The 16,791-nt window shown below is 42.8% G+C and overlaps 1 protein-coding gene across 1 annotated transcript in view; it reads right to left on the reverse strand.

Moving 5' to 3' along the window:
* Positions 1 to 16,791, reverse strand: part of znf277 (zinc finger protein 277) — a 54,486-nt gene that overhangs the window by 4,072 nt on the left and 33,623 nt on the right. Inside the window, exons 8-11 of the mRNA XM_003221203.4 lie at positions 12,042 to 12,109; positions 2,692 to 2,788; positions 1,865 to 1,907; positions 973 to 1,147 (exon numbers count right to left, since the gene is read on the reverse strand). Of these exons, the coding sequence (XP_003221251.3) occupies positions 973 to 1,147; positions 1,865 to 1,907; positions 2,692 to 2,788; positions 12,042 to 12,109 (383 nt within the window). The remainder of the gene's footprint in view (positions 1 to 972; positions 1,148 to 1,864; positions 1,908 to 2,691; positions 2,789 to 12,041; positions 12,110 to 16,791) is intronic.

A 16,791-nucleotide genomic window follows, 5' to 3' on the forward strand; every position in this document is an offset into this window, starting at 1 on the left:
ACATCTGGAGCACATTTACTCTATGCCCTGAAATATAGGATATCTGCTGTAATCTGCTTTTAAACAGGTTAAGGCCCTGTTGGTGGAAGAAGCCCAGTCAACTAATGTCTCACGGTATACCTATATCTTATCCTTATGCTCCTATTTCTTGAGGAATGAAGACTGAATTGTAGCCTTAAGTCTAGCAGAGAGAATCTGACCTACAAGCCACAAGTATCCACATTGCTGTGAAAACGAACTGTGTGATTGACTTGTCGAATGTGGTTGCAGCATGGACGCATATTTTCCAGTGGCATGGAAACTATTTGGAAGTGGCTAATGCAAACCTTATAATCTGTTTGTTCCCTATACATCCATCATTAGGAATTCTAGTTGGATTTCACAGGCTTTTTCATTATACCTAATAACAATGCAAAGTGACATTTCAAGAAAGGCTGGACTTGATTTATTCTGTTTGGGGTGATTAACCCTAACCCTTAACCTGTTTCCACTTCACTGCATTGTGGATATTGCTGCAAATGCAACAGAACTAACTTCTGAAGACATTGGGTCACCTTACATCCACAAACACAATTAAAATGTGCTTTGTGACAGAAAATGAGTTGCCTATTGAACATACAGGTAACTTGCTAAGTTCTATGCCCTGCCTAATGAGCATACCATGAAATGTCCATATTTCAACCAAGGAGAACAATCCTTTTAATCCAAAGGTATGTATCTATATGAAAAAGCTTGAAAAAACGCTTTTGGGTTTACATCTCTCAGAATTCTCCTTACTTGCTCGGCCTATAACTGATTTTGCTAGATGTGGATTCTGGAAGGTATAGCTCAGAAAAGCAAAATTTCCAATTGGTTGGCAGAAAAGAAAACAAGTCCTCAGTTATACAGCAATGGCAAAGAATGTAAAACACAGCTATGACTTATCAGATGCTATAATGCATAAACCATAATAACAAAGAAAAACAGTCTTACTGTGGTTGGTCCCACATAGATCGGGCAGACAGTGATGTTATATGTTTGGTTTCTTCCATATGATTTACCAAGTCTTTTTTTGATGGGAATTTTTCCTGGCAAATGTAACATTGACACTGATGGATCTCTCTCCTAATGAAGTTCACCACTTTTACTTGCTGATAGTAATTCAAACCTAGCAATCGAATCAAGCAATTAAACCAAGTATTAAATTTAAAAAGTGGAAGAGACATAGCTGAAACGAGTGTTCAATAAAAGGATAAAAGAATTAAAATCTGAATGTGAAAATGGTAAGTGATCTCAGTATCCACTGAGATTTGGTTCCCAGACTTCGCAAGATACTAAATGGATGTTCAAGTCCCATTATATACAATGACAAACAATTCAAATAATAATAATAATAATAATAATAATAATAATAATAATAATAATAATAATAATAATTTATTTGTAGAACGCCCTATCTTCCCAATGGGACTCAAGGCGGTTTCCACTGTTCAGCAGTGGAACTCTCTGCCCTGAAGTGTGGTGGAGGCTCCTTCTTCGGAGGCTTTTAAGTAGAGGCTGGATGGCCATCTCTTGATGGAGAATCCATGGCCAGGAAGACTGACTGCACAATTTTTTTGTTAAAAAAGGGAGGGATAGCACATTTAATAGGGTGACATGGTTTTATTTAGCATGAGGACTGTCTTTATATCCAAGATTTATAGCAAGAAGCCTGGATTTTCACATCTTTTTTGAGAGCCACTGCAACCAGTTGATACTACGTTGACATTCAGTCGGGAACAAGGCCACCATTTTTTTATATTACTTGGAGTTTGGTTCTATATCTCTAAAAGGCCATATTTGCATTGACAATGGACGTCTCCATTACAGAGAAACATTTACTTACCATGCTCAGACTTAATTTTTAACAGGTCAAATCCATGAGCTTCCTGGTATTGGGATTTTTTTTAAAGAAAAGAGAGAGAGAATAAATGTATTAAATAGAATTAAACACAATCTGTATAAATAGTTACACTATAAGCAAATAGGGCACATATACATAAACACACACAAAGCATATCCAGTGGTCTTGATTTTGTTTTCCTCTTTGCCCTGTACCTGGAGTTGTCATAATTTTATCAGTCTGGCAGCAACTGGATAAAGCCCAATCCAATATGGATAGAGACATTCTCCTGAAGATCTTAACATCTAGAGAAGTTTTTTTTTATCTTGTATTGTTGTTTATATTGATATATTGCATTATTGTTTTATCTTTTTATATTGTGATTGTATTGTGTTGCTTATATTTTGTTCTTATGTTGTTTGGGCCACTGCCCCATGTAAGCCACCCCGAGTCCCCGTGGGGAGATGGTGGCGGGATATAAATAAAGTTTTATTTTATTTATTATTATTATTCATGATGAGTCTAGCTTACTAAGTATCCAGATCCCTGACTGTTTACAACACTATTAGACATCAATGTTGGCCTTTTCAGCACCCAGACGAATGTGATATCAGCATTAAAATAAGACAACCCAGCGTTTATCCAATTTATTTTCCAAAGCAAAATATAACACAGCAAGTAGAATCATGTCACCCTCTAGACATTGCTGGAACAAATCTCTCAACATTTCTTGCCAATGACTATGTTTACCAGCGCTGCTGGGAGCTGCAGTACAGCAACATCCATAAGGTTTTTCTTCCAATCTAATATAAAGCATACATCCTTCTTACCTCCATGTGAACATAAAGCTTTTCTGTGGTGTCTGTCTGCTTCTCACAGAAGAGGCAGACTGCACAAACAGGATGTTCTTCCCAGTCAGACCAGTCTCTGTTGGGGAAAAATTATACAAGAAGCCACCTTAACTGGTGTTTGGGGTCTATGCCTGTAGCTGTAGATAAATTCTGCTATATCGTGTCTACTTGGAAGTGTGAAGTGATGCTGCTAAGGAATCCCCAGTCTTTTGTTTATAAAGACATCAACTTTTTATCGCTAAAACTGTTTAGTTTATGTACCCATCAGATACTCAGCATTTTGTAGCCAAAGAATGTGCTCACTCCAAATGAAGCTATTTCTTAAAATATGTTTTGCCCCCTTAGTTTTTCCCCCCTGCTGTTTCTCATTACCTCTATTTTGGTTAAATCATTACTGCACTCAGAACACAGGTTTGCAATTATTGGGACTGATAGTATAATGATGTATATAATATTGGAAGAAATCAGAATTTTATAGGACCTTCTTTGTTGTAGGCTTGCCATATATACAAAACACACTGGACTTCCACGGCCTTTACATATATCCTCTCAATTGCTCTCCCTCAAATCTTTGGTTTGCTATTATTTATTGAAAATGAACAGGTGGTGCATCTGTATTATAGATTTTTTTTCCTGTCAGGAATGACTTGAGAAACTGCAAGCCACTTCTGGTGTGAGAGAATTGGCTGTCTGCAAGGACATTGCCTAGGGAACACCCAGATGTTTTATCATCCTGTGGGAGGCTTCTCTCCAGTTCCCGCATGGAAAGCTGGAGTTGACAGATGGGAGCTCACCCTACTCCCTGGATTCAAACCGCCGACCTTATGGTCAAGAGTTCTGTTGGCACAAAGGTTTAACCCATTGTGTCACCATATTATGCAGTAACAAGTCACAGTTAAATAAAACTGCAGAACCTGGGATGTGTAGTTGAATGAGATGCTATGCTAAAATGCTTTAGTGCCTGTCAATAGGCAATTCTCAATGCCTCCTCAAACTACAGATCCCAAGAGTCTGTAGTAAGGAACCTTGACCGTTAAATTATTACTGAATGAGTATAACGCTATCATCCAGACACAGTATACCCAAAAATCAGCAATATCCAATCTCCTTGTTTAGAGAGACCTAGCTAACATATATTATTCTTAAAATAAACAACTGCTGAATGTTTCATGTGCAGCATATGATTATGAGTGTGCTTATTTTAACGGGATACTTGTGAAGTCATATCCCTGCCTCTCTATATCAAAAATGTAAGGTGTGTTGCTACAGGGGAGCAAAAAAGCCATTACAACCCATACTAAGAATTCTATCCCACCACGTAGAAATTCTCTTCAGTCCTCAAATTTATAGCACTCCAGGGAGTGAGATATTGAAAATCATTCACACTTAACATTAATTTTATTTGCTGCATTTGCATTCCATTATTTTTGCCTGCCCCTTTTCTCTGGATGCTGACACTGCACTTCTAAATGCTCAACTGAAATTTTAAGTGATTTCAATGTGAGAAATTTGCAAACTTGAGGAAAATATCTTGGGGGGTTGGAATTTGGGGGGAGCAGTGCCCTCATTTTGGCACCCTTGTAGCTACACATATAGCAATATCACATATTGTCAGGACCCAGGCTGCAGGGCACCAATAACCATACACAGAGGCCAGAATCTATCTAATATCTTTATTGAAGGAGTATATAAAGTTAATAAAAACAAGTGTAGAAAATAGTCCAGAGTTAGACCTTTCAGGAAAGATCAAAATTAGTCCAAAGAAACAATGTCCAATATGAAATATTAAGGTCCAAAGTTGTAATCCAATAACCGAAACACTCACTTGCCAAGCAAGTGAGGGGAGATGACAAGGTCCTTTAGTCCATGAACTTGAGCAAGGCTAGGAAATAACTTGATACTTGGAACACAAGGCTTGATTCAAGACAACAAGGTAACGAGGAGCAGGAACAAGATCCGTGGAATTACTTGGTAAAATCCGGGAAGCAAAGCGAGGCTGAATCCTGGAAAACAAGGCAAGGTCCGCGAAGGTAAACAAGGCTGGAAACAGGAGCGAAGGCTTGAAATCAGGGACAAGGCTTGAAACAGGAACGAGGCTTGGAAACGGAGCGCGCTGTCCACACACAACTTACTCCAGTAGCTGACGAATTGACTCCGCAAGATGTCTTTGTGGGTAAAACACCTAAATAGGGTCTAGTTTTCCCACCAAAGAGCAGTTCTCTGGGGAACTAGAAACGAAAGCTAATCTCTGAGTCCAGATGCATGACTCCTTAAGGTTTCCCATGGAAAGCAGGCTTAATCAGCTGAATTCTTAGCAGCTATCCTAGCACTCCTACGAGAGGCCGCTTGAACAGCTCTCTGATGTTTACAAAACTCGTGGCGAGAAAACACAGGAGATTTAGGCTCAGGGTTTGTTTGACAGATTTCTGGAAGACAAATCTCTTGCAGGTGCAAGGTTCCCAAATCTGGCTGGGAAGGTTCCAATTCTGACTGAGACGGTAAAAAACCCAAGTTCTCCTCTTCATCTGGGACTACAGTGCCTTGAACGGGACTACATGGCCCATGACTCATCACACTATCCCCCTCCTCAAGCCCCCTCTCAAACCGGGACTCTCTCCCCGAGGCGCGGGGCCGCGGCTTGGCGGGATAGGTCTGATGGAAGCGGCGGGTTAGATCAGGAGCATGGACTGTGGAAGCGTCTTCCCAAGAGCGTTCCTCAGGGCCAAAACCCACCCAGTCAATGAGATATTGTAGGCGACGGCGGTGAAAGCGAGAATCCAAAATGTCCTCAACCTCGAACTCCTCCTCCCCATTCATCAAAACAGGAGGGGGGGCCGGTCGGTCTGTATCAGGACGCACACCATCCGCCGGAAGGAGTAGGGAGCGGTGGAACACCGGATGAATGCGCATTGAGCGCGGAACTTGGAGTTTGAAAGTCACGGGGTTAAGTTGCGCCACCACTGGATAGGGGCCAATGAAACGGGCATCTAACTTCCGGCAAGGGCGATGGGAGGGCAAAAAGCGAGTGGACAGAAGAACCCGGTCTCCTACCTTGATTTCGGGGCCCGGTTGGCGGTGTTTGTCCGCGTGACGTTTATAGTCCTCCTTGGCTTGGTTTAATTGCTGGAGCAAGAGTTGTTGCACCGCTGCGAGTTCCTGCAGCCAGTCCTCTGCTGCGGGAACTTCTGAGGTTTCAATGACAGGGGGAAAGAAACGTGGATGGAAGCCATAGTTTGCAAAGAACGGCGTTTCTTTAGTAGAAGCCTGGACCCCATTGTTGTAGGCAAACTCTGACAGCGATAACAGGGAAGCCCAATTGTCTTGCTGGTAGTTCACATAACAGCGAAGGTATTGTTCTAAAGTGGCATTGGTGCGCTCAGTTTGCCCATCTGTTTGGGGATGATGAGCCGAAGATAAACGAGAGTCTATGCCCAATAGTTTTTGTAGTGCCTTCCAGAAACGAGAGGTGAATTGGGACCCCTGGTCTGTGACCAAACTCTTGGGCAATCCATGCAATCTGAAAACATGTTGGAGGAATAGATCTGCAGTTTCTTTGGCCGTGGGAAGGCCATCACAGGGAATGAAATGGGCTAACTTGGTGAAAAGGTCCACCACCACTAGGATCGTGGTGAATCCACAGGAAGGTGGTAGATCAGTGATAAAATCCGCAGAGATTATTTCCCATGGGCGGGATGGTGTAGGGAGGGGATGCAGGAGCCCTGAGGGCTTTTCTCTTCTTGTCTTGGAGCGCTGGCATACTGGGCAGGTGTTGACATATTTTTCCACATCCTTGCGGATCTTGGGCCACCAGAAATCTCTTAGGATCAAATGCATGGTTTTAAATAGCCCGAAATGCCCTGCTGGCTTGCAGCCATGACACAGACGAAGTGTTTTTTCCCTGCCCGGTCCTGGGGGGATGTAAACATGATTTCTATAGCAAAGTAGCCCATCCTTAAGCGAAAAGGGAAAACGTAGTCCTTGGCGAAGTTGGTCCTGTGCCCAGGCGTCTGCTTGCTGACTAGCCCTGATTTCCTGAGCACAAAGGGGTCCTGGAGTAGGGGAAGTTGATTCCATGGAAGTGGATTTGGTGTTTCCCACTGTGAGCGTGGCAAAGTTTTCGGGTTGTAGCAGCTGGGACTCAAAGGACTCCTTGCGCCCTGCAGCGTATTCCGGTTTTCGTGACAGAGCATCTGCTTGCTTGGTCTGGGCTGGGGTTACATAATGAATTTGAAAGTTAAAACATTCAAAGAATAAAGCCCAGCGTTGTTGCCTTTGATTTAGCTTGCGGGCAGTTCTTAGATGCTCTAGATTTCGATGATCAGTATGGACTTCAATGGGAAATTTGGCTCCTTCTAGCCAATGTCTCCAAGTTTCAAAGGCTGCCTTTATGGCCAATAGTTCCTTTTCCCAAATGGTGTAATTTCTCTCTGGCGCGGTCAATTGACGGGAATAAAAGGCACAAGGATGAAGATGGTCTCCCACTGGTTGTAGGAGTACAGCCCCAATTGCCACATCGGAGGCATCCGCCTGCACAACGAAAGGGGTTTCAGGATCTGGATGCTGAAGGATTGGCTGGGACGTGAATAATTTCTTTAGTTGCTGGAACCCTTTCTCTGCTTGATCTGTCCAGCGGAAAGGCTGTTTCCCACGGATGCAGCTGGTGATTGGGTCAGACCAGCGGGCAAAATCTGGAATGAACTTGCGGTAATAGTTCGCGAACCCCAAGAATCGTTGCACCTCTTTCTTGTTGGTTGGCGCCCGCCATTCCAATACTGCTGAAACCTTAGCCGGGTCCATGGAGAGCCCTAGTGGTGAGACGCGGTATCCCAGGAAATCTACCTCTTGTAGATCAAAAGCACATTTTTCCAGCTTGGCATAAAGTCCATGATCCCGCAATCGTTGTAACACCATTCTTACGTGGTTCTCATGCTCTGATTGTGATCTAGAAAACACCAAAAAATCGTCCAGGTAGATGATCAAGAACCGATCTAGATAATCCTGAAAGATGTCATTGACAAAATGCTGGAACGTTGCGGGAGCTCCACATAATCCATAATTCATAACTCGGGACTCGAATAATCCGAATTTAGTCTGGAAGGCGGTCTTCCACTCGTCCCCTTCTCTGATGCGAACTAGATTATAAGCCCCCCGAAGATCCAGCTTGGTGTAGACCTTGGCTCCCCGAAGTCGGTCTAGTAGGTCCGAGATCAAGGGCAGGGGATAGCTGTTCCGCTTAGTGATATTGTTCAATGCTCTATAGTCCACCACCAAGCGTAAGTCCCCTGATTTCTTTTTCACAAACATCACTGGGGAAGCGGCTGGGGATTGAGAGGGTCTGATGAATCCCTTGCGAAGGTTTGACTCTATGAACTCCCTGAGAGCTTCTTGCTCCGGTTCAGTCAGGGAGTAGAGATGTCCTCGCGGGATCGGGGCCCCCTCCACCAAGTCAATGGCACAGTCATAAGGTCTATGTGGGGGTAATCTCTCGGCTTCCTTTTCATTGAATACATCCCAATATTCTGAGTACTTCTTGGGCAAGGTGATAATGGGTTCAGTGTCTGTGGCATGGCAGACCTTGGCTACAAGGCAATGGTTTTGGCAATATTTTGAAGCAAACTGCAGTTCTCTGTTGGACCAGGAGATGCTTGGGTCGTGAAGTGTCAGCCATGGAATTCCCAAAATTACAGGGAAATGGGGAACCTCGGTAACAAAGAAGGAAATTTCTTCCATATGTTCCCTTATCCACATTCTGGTGGGTTCCGACCACTGGCTTACGGGACCCGTCTTGAGGGGGCGGCCATCGATGGCTTGCACCACACGGGCATTCTTGAAGTCATGGTATTGTAATCCCAGAGAGTCGGCATACTCTCTATCAATGAAATTGTTTGTAGCTCCTGAGTCTATCATGGCATGGACCATGACTGGCCCCTTTTTAGCTGACCACAAGGTGACCACTAGAAGAAATAGGACTCCGGTTGGCGGCTCTTGAGTGGGTTTTTTGACCGGGTTGGCGAGCCTCTCTACGCCCGGTCGCTGGCTTCCCCCGCCGGCTGTGTGCCAGCCGCCTCAGACGTCTTCATCTCCGTGGAGGACGCCGCCGCCAGACGGGCGGGGGGCTTCCCTTTGGCTGGGCACTCTCTAGCGAAGTGGCCCCCGTTTCCGCAGTACCAACAGAGATTTAGGCGTTGGCGGCGGGCCTTCTCGGCGGCATCTAACCTGGGACGCACGTTGCCCAACTGCATCGGCACCTCCTCGTTCCCCCTGGGGTATGGGGCTGGTGGCGGGGGTCTCCATACTGGACGCAGCTGGACGCTGGTGGGAGCGGGAGGTTTCACCCCAGCTCTACCGCTCTGGCCTCGGACCCATTGTTTTCTGTTGGCAAGCATGACTTCAGCTCGTAAACATTGATCAATGAGTGCTTCAAGAGAATGGGGGGGATCCACTTTGGAAATTTCTTCCAACATCTCGATGTTGAGACCCTCCCGAAATTGTCCTCTGAGGGCTATATCATTCCATCCGGTGCTGTGGGCCAGCACTCGGAACTCGGCTATGTACTGGGACAAGGGTCTGTCCCCCTGAGAGAGGCGCCGGAGTTTATGGCCGGCTGCCTCCAAATTGTCTTCGATCCCCCAAGTCGCCTTAATGTGATCCAAGAAATGTTGCGCTGATCTTAGGTGTGGGGAACCTTGGTCGAACAGCGCCGTCGCCCAGTTGGCCGCTGGCCCGTCTAAAAGGCTATAGATCCACGCCACTTTGATGTCTTCTTGGGGAAACTCGGCATTGCGGGCCTCTAGATAAGCTTGGCATTGGCGACGGAAAACATGAACCTTAGAAGCTTCTCCAGAAAACTTGGTTGGCAATGCCAAGGCTGGGAGACGGATTCCGCGTTCCTTCAATCCCTTTATTTCTCCCTCCTGCGCATTGAGCTTATCACGGATGCGGTCCACTTCCTCCTTGTCGATGGTGTAGCTAAGTGGCTGGCCACCCGGCACGGTTCCGGTAGACATTCTGGCCTAGGTTAATTGGTGCTTAGGGTGGCGGAGTCAAACTGTCAGGACCCAGGCTGCAGGGCACCAATAACCATACACAGAGGCCAGAATCTATCTAATATCTTTATTGAAGGAGTATATAAAGTTAATAAAAACAAGTGTAGAAAATAGTCCAGAGTTAGACCTTTCAGGAAAGGTCAAAATTAGTCCAAAGAAACAATGTCCAATATGAAATATTAAGGTCCAAAGTTGTAATCCAATAACCGAAACACTCACTTGCCAAGCAAGTGAGGGGAGATGACAAGGTCCTTTAGTCCATGAACTTGAGCAAGGCTAGGAAATAACTTGATACTTGGAACACAAGGCTTGATTCAAGACAACAAGGTAACGAGGAGCAGGAACAAGATCCGTGGAATTACTTGGTAAAATCCGGGAAGCAAAGCGAGGCTGAATCCTGGAAAACAAGGCAAGGTCCGCGAAGGTAAACAAGGCTGGAAACAGGAGCGAAGGCTTGAAATCAGGGACAAGGCTTGAAACAGGAACGAGGCTTGGAAACGGAGCGCGCTGTCCACACACAACTTACTCCAGTAGCTGACGAATTGACTCCGCAAGATGTCTTTGTGGGTAAAACACCTAAATAGGGTCTAGTTTTCCCACCAAAGAGCAGTTCTCTGGGGAACTAGAAACGAAAGCTAATCTCTGAGTCCAGATGCATGACTCCTTAAGGTTTCCCATGGAAAGCAGGCTTAATCAGCTGAATTCTTAGCAGCTATCCTAGCACTCCTACGAGAGGCCGCTTGAACAGCTCTCTGATGTTTACAAAACTCGTGGCGAGAAAACACAGGAGATTTAGGCTCAGGGTTTGTTTGACAGATTTCTGGAAGACAAATCTCTTGCAGGTGCAAGGTTCCCAAATCTGGCTGGGAAGGTTCCAATTCTGACTGAGACGGTAAAAAACCCAAGTTCTCCTCTTCATCTGGGACTACAGTGCCTTGAACGGGACTACATGGCCCATGACTCATCACACATATGAACAGATCTCCCCCCTTTTGCAATCCAATAAAATTGGGTAATAATTTCTATAATAATTTCAAATTATTGGCAATTTATCATTGTATGTAATGGAGCCCCCGGTGACGCAATGGGTTAAACCCTTGTACCAGCAGGACTGCTGACTGACAGGTCAGAGGTTTGAATATGGGGAGCGCAGGATGAGCTTCCTCTGTCAGCTCCAGCTCCCCATGCGGGGACATGAGAGAAGCTTCCCACAGGATGGTAAAACATCAAACAGTCGGGCATCCCCTGAACAACATCCTTGCAGATGGGCAGTTCTCTCACACCAGAAGCAGTTTTTCAAGTTGCTCCTGACACTAATAAATTCATATGTAATAATACCTAGGGATGGAATGGCACTCGGTTTTACCTCTTCATCTTGTTTCCTTTCCTCTTCCATCACAAATTGTTTAGAAGAACATCAAATAAAGGCTTAAGAAAGTGGTGCAAAGTTTTGGAGAGTGTACAGTTCAATACAAATAGGTAAGGTGAATACTACTGCATGTTGGTAAAAATCCACTCTTATCAGACATTATCCCAATGGCACCCTTGGGTAGTTGACTTATTTTCTAGCCCTAGAGCGGCCTTCTTCAACTGGAAGGCCACTCCAGATGTCTGTTCATCCCCAACCATTATGGTCAATACCTCTGGAGAACACCAGTTGAGGAATGATTGCTTTACAAAGCGAACAGTAACAGAGGTGGGGACCATTGTTCATTCACTACTGTCAGCACTCTAGTAATAAGAAATGAGATATTTCAACTCCTTTGGCAACTACCTCTCCATGTTTTGGACTGGAACTTTCTCTAGGGGCAGGCAGGCACAGTAACTGAGCACACCTTTATGAAAACTAACAGAAGGAGGAGATTAAATACGAGAAGAGCCACTAAAAGTTGCCATACGTGTGCAGCATTTTAAAATATGAGCAAGCAATCATGAAGTAAGGAGGCAAGGTGACAGCCTAAATTTATTTTTCTCATAGGATATAAGAATCTATATATTTTACTCTTTGGGGAAATTGTATCTGCTGCTGGTAAAATAATGATTAAAAACAACGATGTGGAGGAAAGCTGAAGTCTGTCTTTAATAGTCCCATGGACCCTAGTTCAAAACCCTCTTACGTTTGGACATTATTCACATTTAAAAATGATGGAAATCCAGATCATAAGTCTTTTCTATCCTGTCTGCTTTGTCCCTGAAAATCAGGACTTTACATATGATATATCAGGCTTATAGGGCAGATTTTTCACTTCCTCAGTCCATAAATAGAATAAAGATTCCAATTACTCTTCCTGGTTGGACAACAATTCACGGTCATCTTCTGATTGAACTTCTTCCCAGGACTTTCCAAATTCCTGAAGAAAAATGCAAATGGAAATCCACTTTACCACAAGAAGAGCCTACATTTTAAATTATTCTATAGTCTTGGTGGTAAAAGTAAATCCAGTACAATCCCCTTTGCCAAAGGTTTGATGTCCACAATTTCATTTATCCATGCTCAACCCTCCACCTCCTGGAAGTGTTTCTGGACCTCACTAGGTCCTCCAGTGTGGTTCTATGGTATACTTCTGGCCAAAGTATAGTTTGCTATTATCTATAGTTTCAGGGATCCATGGAAGTTTCAGAATGTTTCTCCCATGGATACGAGGGGGTGTACTGTATTCAACTACTCATTCCACGTTCTAAACATCTATCTAATGTATAGGGCAACAGAAAAACAGAAATCAATTCATTTCCCTTTGTATACATGTATTTCACATAATATAACTCTTAGCAACCTTTCAGAATTCAACAATTACACAAAGATAGAAATAGCTTCATCAAGGCTGTACAATATGTATAAGACTGTACACAAGACATTGCAGCTCAGACCTCCGTTCCTATTTTATGATGCAACCTTGAACAGTTATCAGATCTCCTGCATTTTGTCAAGGTTGCTATTGCTTATTTGTGTGATGCCTATGGATTCCTTTGAATTATTCTTCAGATAGGGATGTTCATTGGGAAAAAAACCTGTCCTGGTAAGTTGTCTGTTTTTATTTGAATGTGTGTGTGTTCAAACAGAATTCCTTTAAGACCAGGCAAGATATCCAGATCTTTAGATGATGGATTTAAAGACAAACAAATGAACAAACTCCCACATTTCACAGTAACTTTCCTTTTCAGCATGGCATTGGGGTTGTTTTGTTAGTATGCCGATAAAAAGTTAAGGTGCTATCTACTGTGTCTTGATAGCACCTGCTGACTTACGGTGACCTCATAACTGTCATAGGGATCTTCAGAGGTGGTTTTCTTAGTTTCTTCCTCTGAAATATAGCCTACAGTACTTGCCTATTATGGTTATATTATTTGAGATTTCAAGGTGTTACTGTGTGAAAATAATATTTTTCTTGGGGATGCAAACTGTCACAAGTTAGTTTGATGGAATGGTTGTGGAAAGGATCAAGAAATTTAATAAAGAACTGTACCAATAATGGGTCACAAAATGTTACGAACTTGTCATTTGTGGGTTATCAGTCAATACTGGCAGTCCATGACATTGTTATTATTATGGTGTTTCTGTTAATTTATACCCCCTTTTTCACTCCACAAGGAGACTCAGAGTGGCTTGCAAATGGCTCATAGTTAAGAACGGGGGTGAGACAACAGCAAGTGAGAAGAAGTCTACCCCTCTGAAGGGAAAATCACTCCTGAAATAGTTATCATGGGGAAGGTGTCTTCATTGAAGTTTTATCACCCATCCTTGTTTCCATAACAAGCCCAAAATTTCAAATCCAGTTCTCACAGGGACAGAACATGAAATGAAATCTTCTGAACACAGACAGCAAAGCAAACCTTACAGTGGTGTTAACTCTTCCCTATGCTATCCAAATGTGCTTTTAAAAATAATTTTGGCTGAAGTTATGTTGAAAAATGTATGTATTTTGACTTACACACAAATTCCATTTAAGAACAAATCTGTAGAACCTATCTTGTCCATAACCAGGGAACTGCTTGTAGTTCTAGAATCTAGAATGCCATTTGATGTCAATTAACTATTTGACTGCAGTTAACTTCCAGAGGAATGGTTTGTGTCTATGGAAGTTCAAGTCACATGTTAACTTATAGTGATCCCATGAATTTCAGAAGTTTTTCTAAGGCAAGAAAAGTCAGAAATTGTTTTGCTAGTTTCTTCCTCTGAAATGTAGCCTACAGCACCTGAACTTGTCTATTATTTTGCTATTGCTGTCTAGCTGAAGACCTAGCTTATGTCTTTAATATTGCGCATTCATGTGTTACATTTCTTCCAAACAGTGCAAGCAACACACATGAGCCTACTTCCCATATCCATCCTCATAAGAACCCTGTGAGGCAGGTTAGGCTGAAAAGGTGAAACCATCCACTAATCGATATGGCTACGTGAAGATCTGAAAAGTCCTCTCCACTCCTAAACCAATATTGTAATCATCATACTAAATTCTATTTTTCACCAGCCACATTTCTCCAGCTTTAAAGGAACACAATGGTACCTTTCTTGAATACATCCTGCCAAGGAAATCCTATTAAATCCAATGATACCTCACAACCTCTGAGGACACCTGCCATAGATGTGGGCAAAACATCAGGAGAGAATACTTCTGGAACATGGCCATACAGCCCAGAAAACACACAACAACCCTATGATAAAAGTTTCCATATGTCAGAGTCAACATGAAGGCATATAGTAGCAATTAGTGCTAGTAGGCATTCAGTGGCAGTGATCATCCTAATATATCTTTGTAAAAAACATCAGAGCAAAAGGGGAGAAATAAATAAATGGAGTGTATACAACAAAATGGTAAAGGTATAAGTATTTTATATCAAAAGAGATTAAAACAACAACAGGGATCCATCTTATATCTGAACTGTTACACGATGTCAGGTAAGTGGCGTCCTGGCATACAGTACAGGAATAGCCTTTAACAAGATGTCATTACAGATTAGGGAATTAAAGTCTTGTAATTAATTCAGAGAGATGTTACTCTCTAGGGTGCGCTTTCCAAGTGCAGTTGGATTCATTAACATTGCCAGGATTGTGAGATAATGCAAGGCAGTTAACACCATTCCAGCTTCTCTTTTCTCCCTCAAGATTATTGCACCGTTTCTTATGGAAATGGCTGCTTCTAGCAAATTAGTTGCTAGATTTTAATGCAAAGCCAACAGCTGGGTAAAAATAAAGTGAAGGGGGAAAAGATTTCTCTCCTTCTACACTTAATACTACAAAGTGATCCACAAGTTTAAAATAGGCAATGGATACTGATGTGTGTGCATATATGTTTGAGCTGTGTTTAATTTTAGCAATTTCCAGCTGCTTTAAAAACCTTGGGAATTTTGCCAGCTATTTCCACTGCAAGCAAATCTGCTAAATGGCTTGAGTCTGCCCACCACTAGAGAAATGAAAAGGCTACTAGGACCAATTCAGCCAGACAGTCTGGTCCCATAGGAGTATCCAAGTAGAGGGAAAGAGGCAGGGACCCAAAGGCTAGATATTTTTCATCATGCTTATAAATGGGGCAGATACATGGCGAGGAATACAGGGCTTGTGTGTGTGGAGGTTTGGGCTCTTATTTTAGGCTTGTTTTGTGACCTGACATCTAAGCTGTTTGCAAATTGGCCTTCAGGGAGTGCTAATGCAAAGAGAGCACTGAAACTATGACACACACACACAAAACCGCTTCAGAACAACAACAGGCTCTCCTAAGCTATAAGCCACAAATAATCGTATTAAGCTGCATTCTAGAACAGCTATAATGTTAAGAAAGTTGATTACCAGAGTTACAGTAATGGCTATTTGTTTTGACAATATTTACTTTCAAAACAAACATTGTTGGAAACCAATACAACATGATCTTCATTCCTGAGATACTTTTGGAAATGGGAAATCAAGAGATAATAGTAAACTCTACTGAAACCAATTACTTCCAGTGGAGGCATTCCATAAAATCACACTGAAGGAGCTTGAACACCTCTCTAAATCCACCCAAGTGGCTATGATCAAGGTCTGGCAGATGCATACCATAATATTGCACTGGGGAACCTAAGGTAGAGAACATATTTCTAGATCCTCCATTCTATAGTCAACATCTGGCAGAAGCATATCATAGCATCATTAAAAGACCTAGAAAATGTTTAGAGAAAACTTATTTGGGTATAGGGCTTGTACTGTAGTTTATTGCATTTCTGCCTTCTTGGAAAGACCTCATGAACGGTTCATGGCCACTGAATGCTTGCAGCTGAGCAATCCTGAAGGATAAGAGGTTACACATTTCTAATTTCAAGGTAATGGCCCATATTCAGTAGAAGAGAAAAAAAATACTAGTAACTTGGAATCTGATACGGCTTAGAGCTGTTTGCCTCAGGTGAGCCAAGTTAATATTATCATCATTAAGGCTTGCTTGGATAAACACCACTTACGGCAAGAATGGGAAAAACCGTGGTGCTCTATTCTTAGAATGATGCATCTAATCAGTTCTAACCAAAATGCCAATGGTAAAGGAAGATGAGGTTGATTTACAACACACTACCCATTACTAATGTATGGAAACTTAAGGGGGAGGAAGATCAAACAAAAGATAGCTTTGTATGGTTAATAGGTGGGAAGAAGGGAAACAAGTTGTCTTTTAAAATTTAGCACAGTTAAACCTTTATCTACCAAAACGGCTCCTTTAGCCATGTTTAACAGTGCTGAAGAATTTCTGTTCTTCACCATGGACATTGCCCTCTTCAACCTATCTCCAATAGCTACACATATTTACTGGGAAAATGCATATGGAGGTTTAACCTAAATGCACAGTTGACACACAGTTCTACCTCTCCTATTCAACTGTATATTCTAGAAACTTGGAAAGCTGAATTAGGTGCCTCAAGCCAGCTTTGTGATGCCAAACAAACCAAAACTTTATCTAGACATAGGTAGGGAATGGGATATACGTGGGTCAACCAGTCTTGGGCAGGTTGCATTCCCTGTGAAGTCCCCCTAGAATCAAATAATCATGGAGTTGGAAGAGACCTTGTGGGC

This window comes from Anolis carolinensis, chromosome 5 (assembly GCF_035594765.1).
Source record: "Anolis carolinensis isolate JA03-04 chromosome 5, rAnoCar3.1.pri, whole genome shotgun sequence".
Classification (NCBI taxonomy): Eukaryota; Metazoa; Chordata; class Lepidosauria; order Squamata; family Dactyloidae; genus Anolis; species Anolis carolinensis.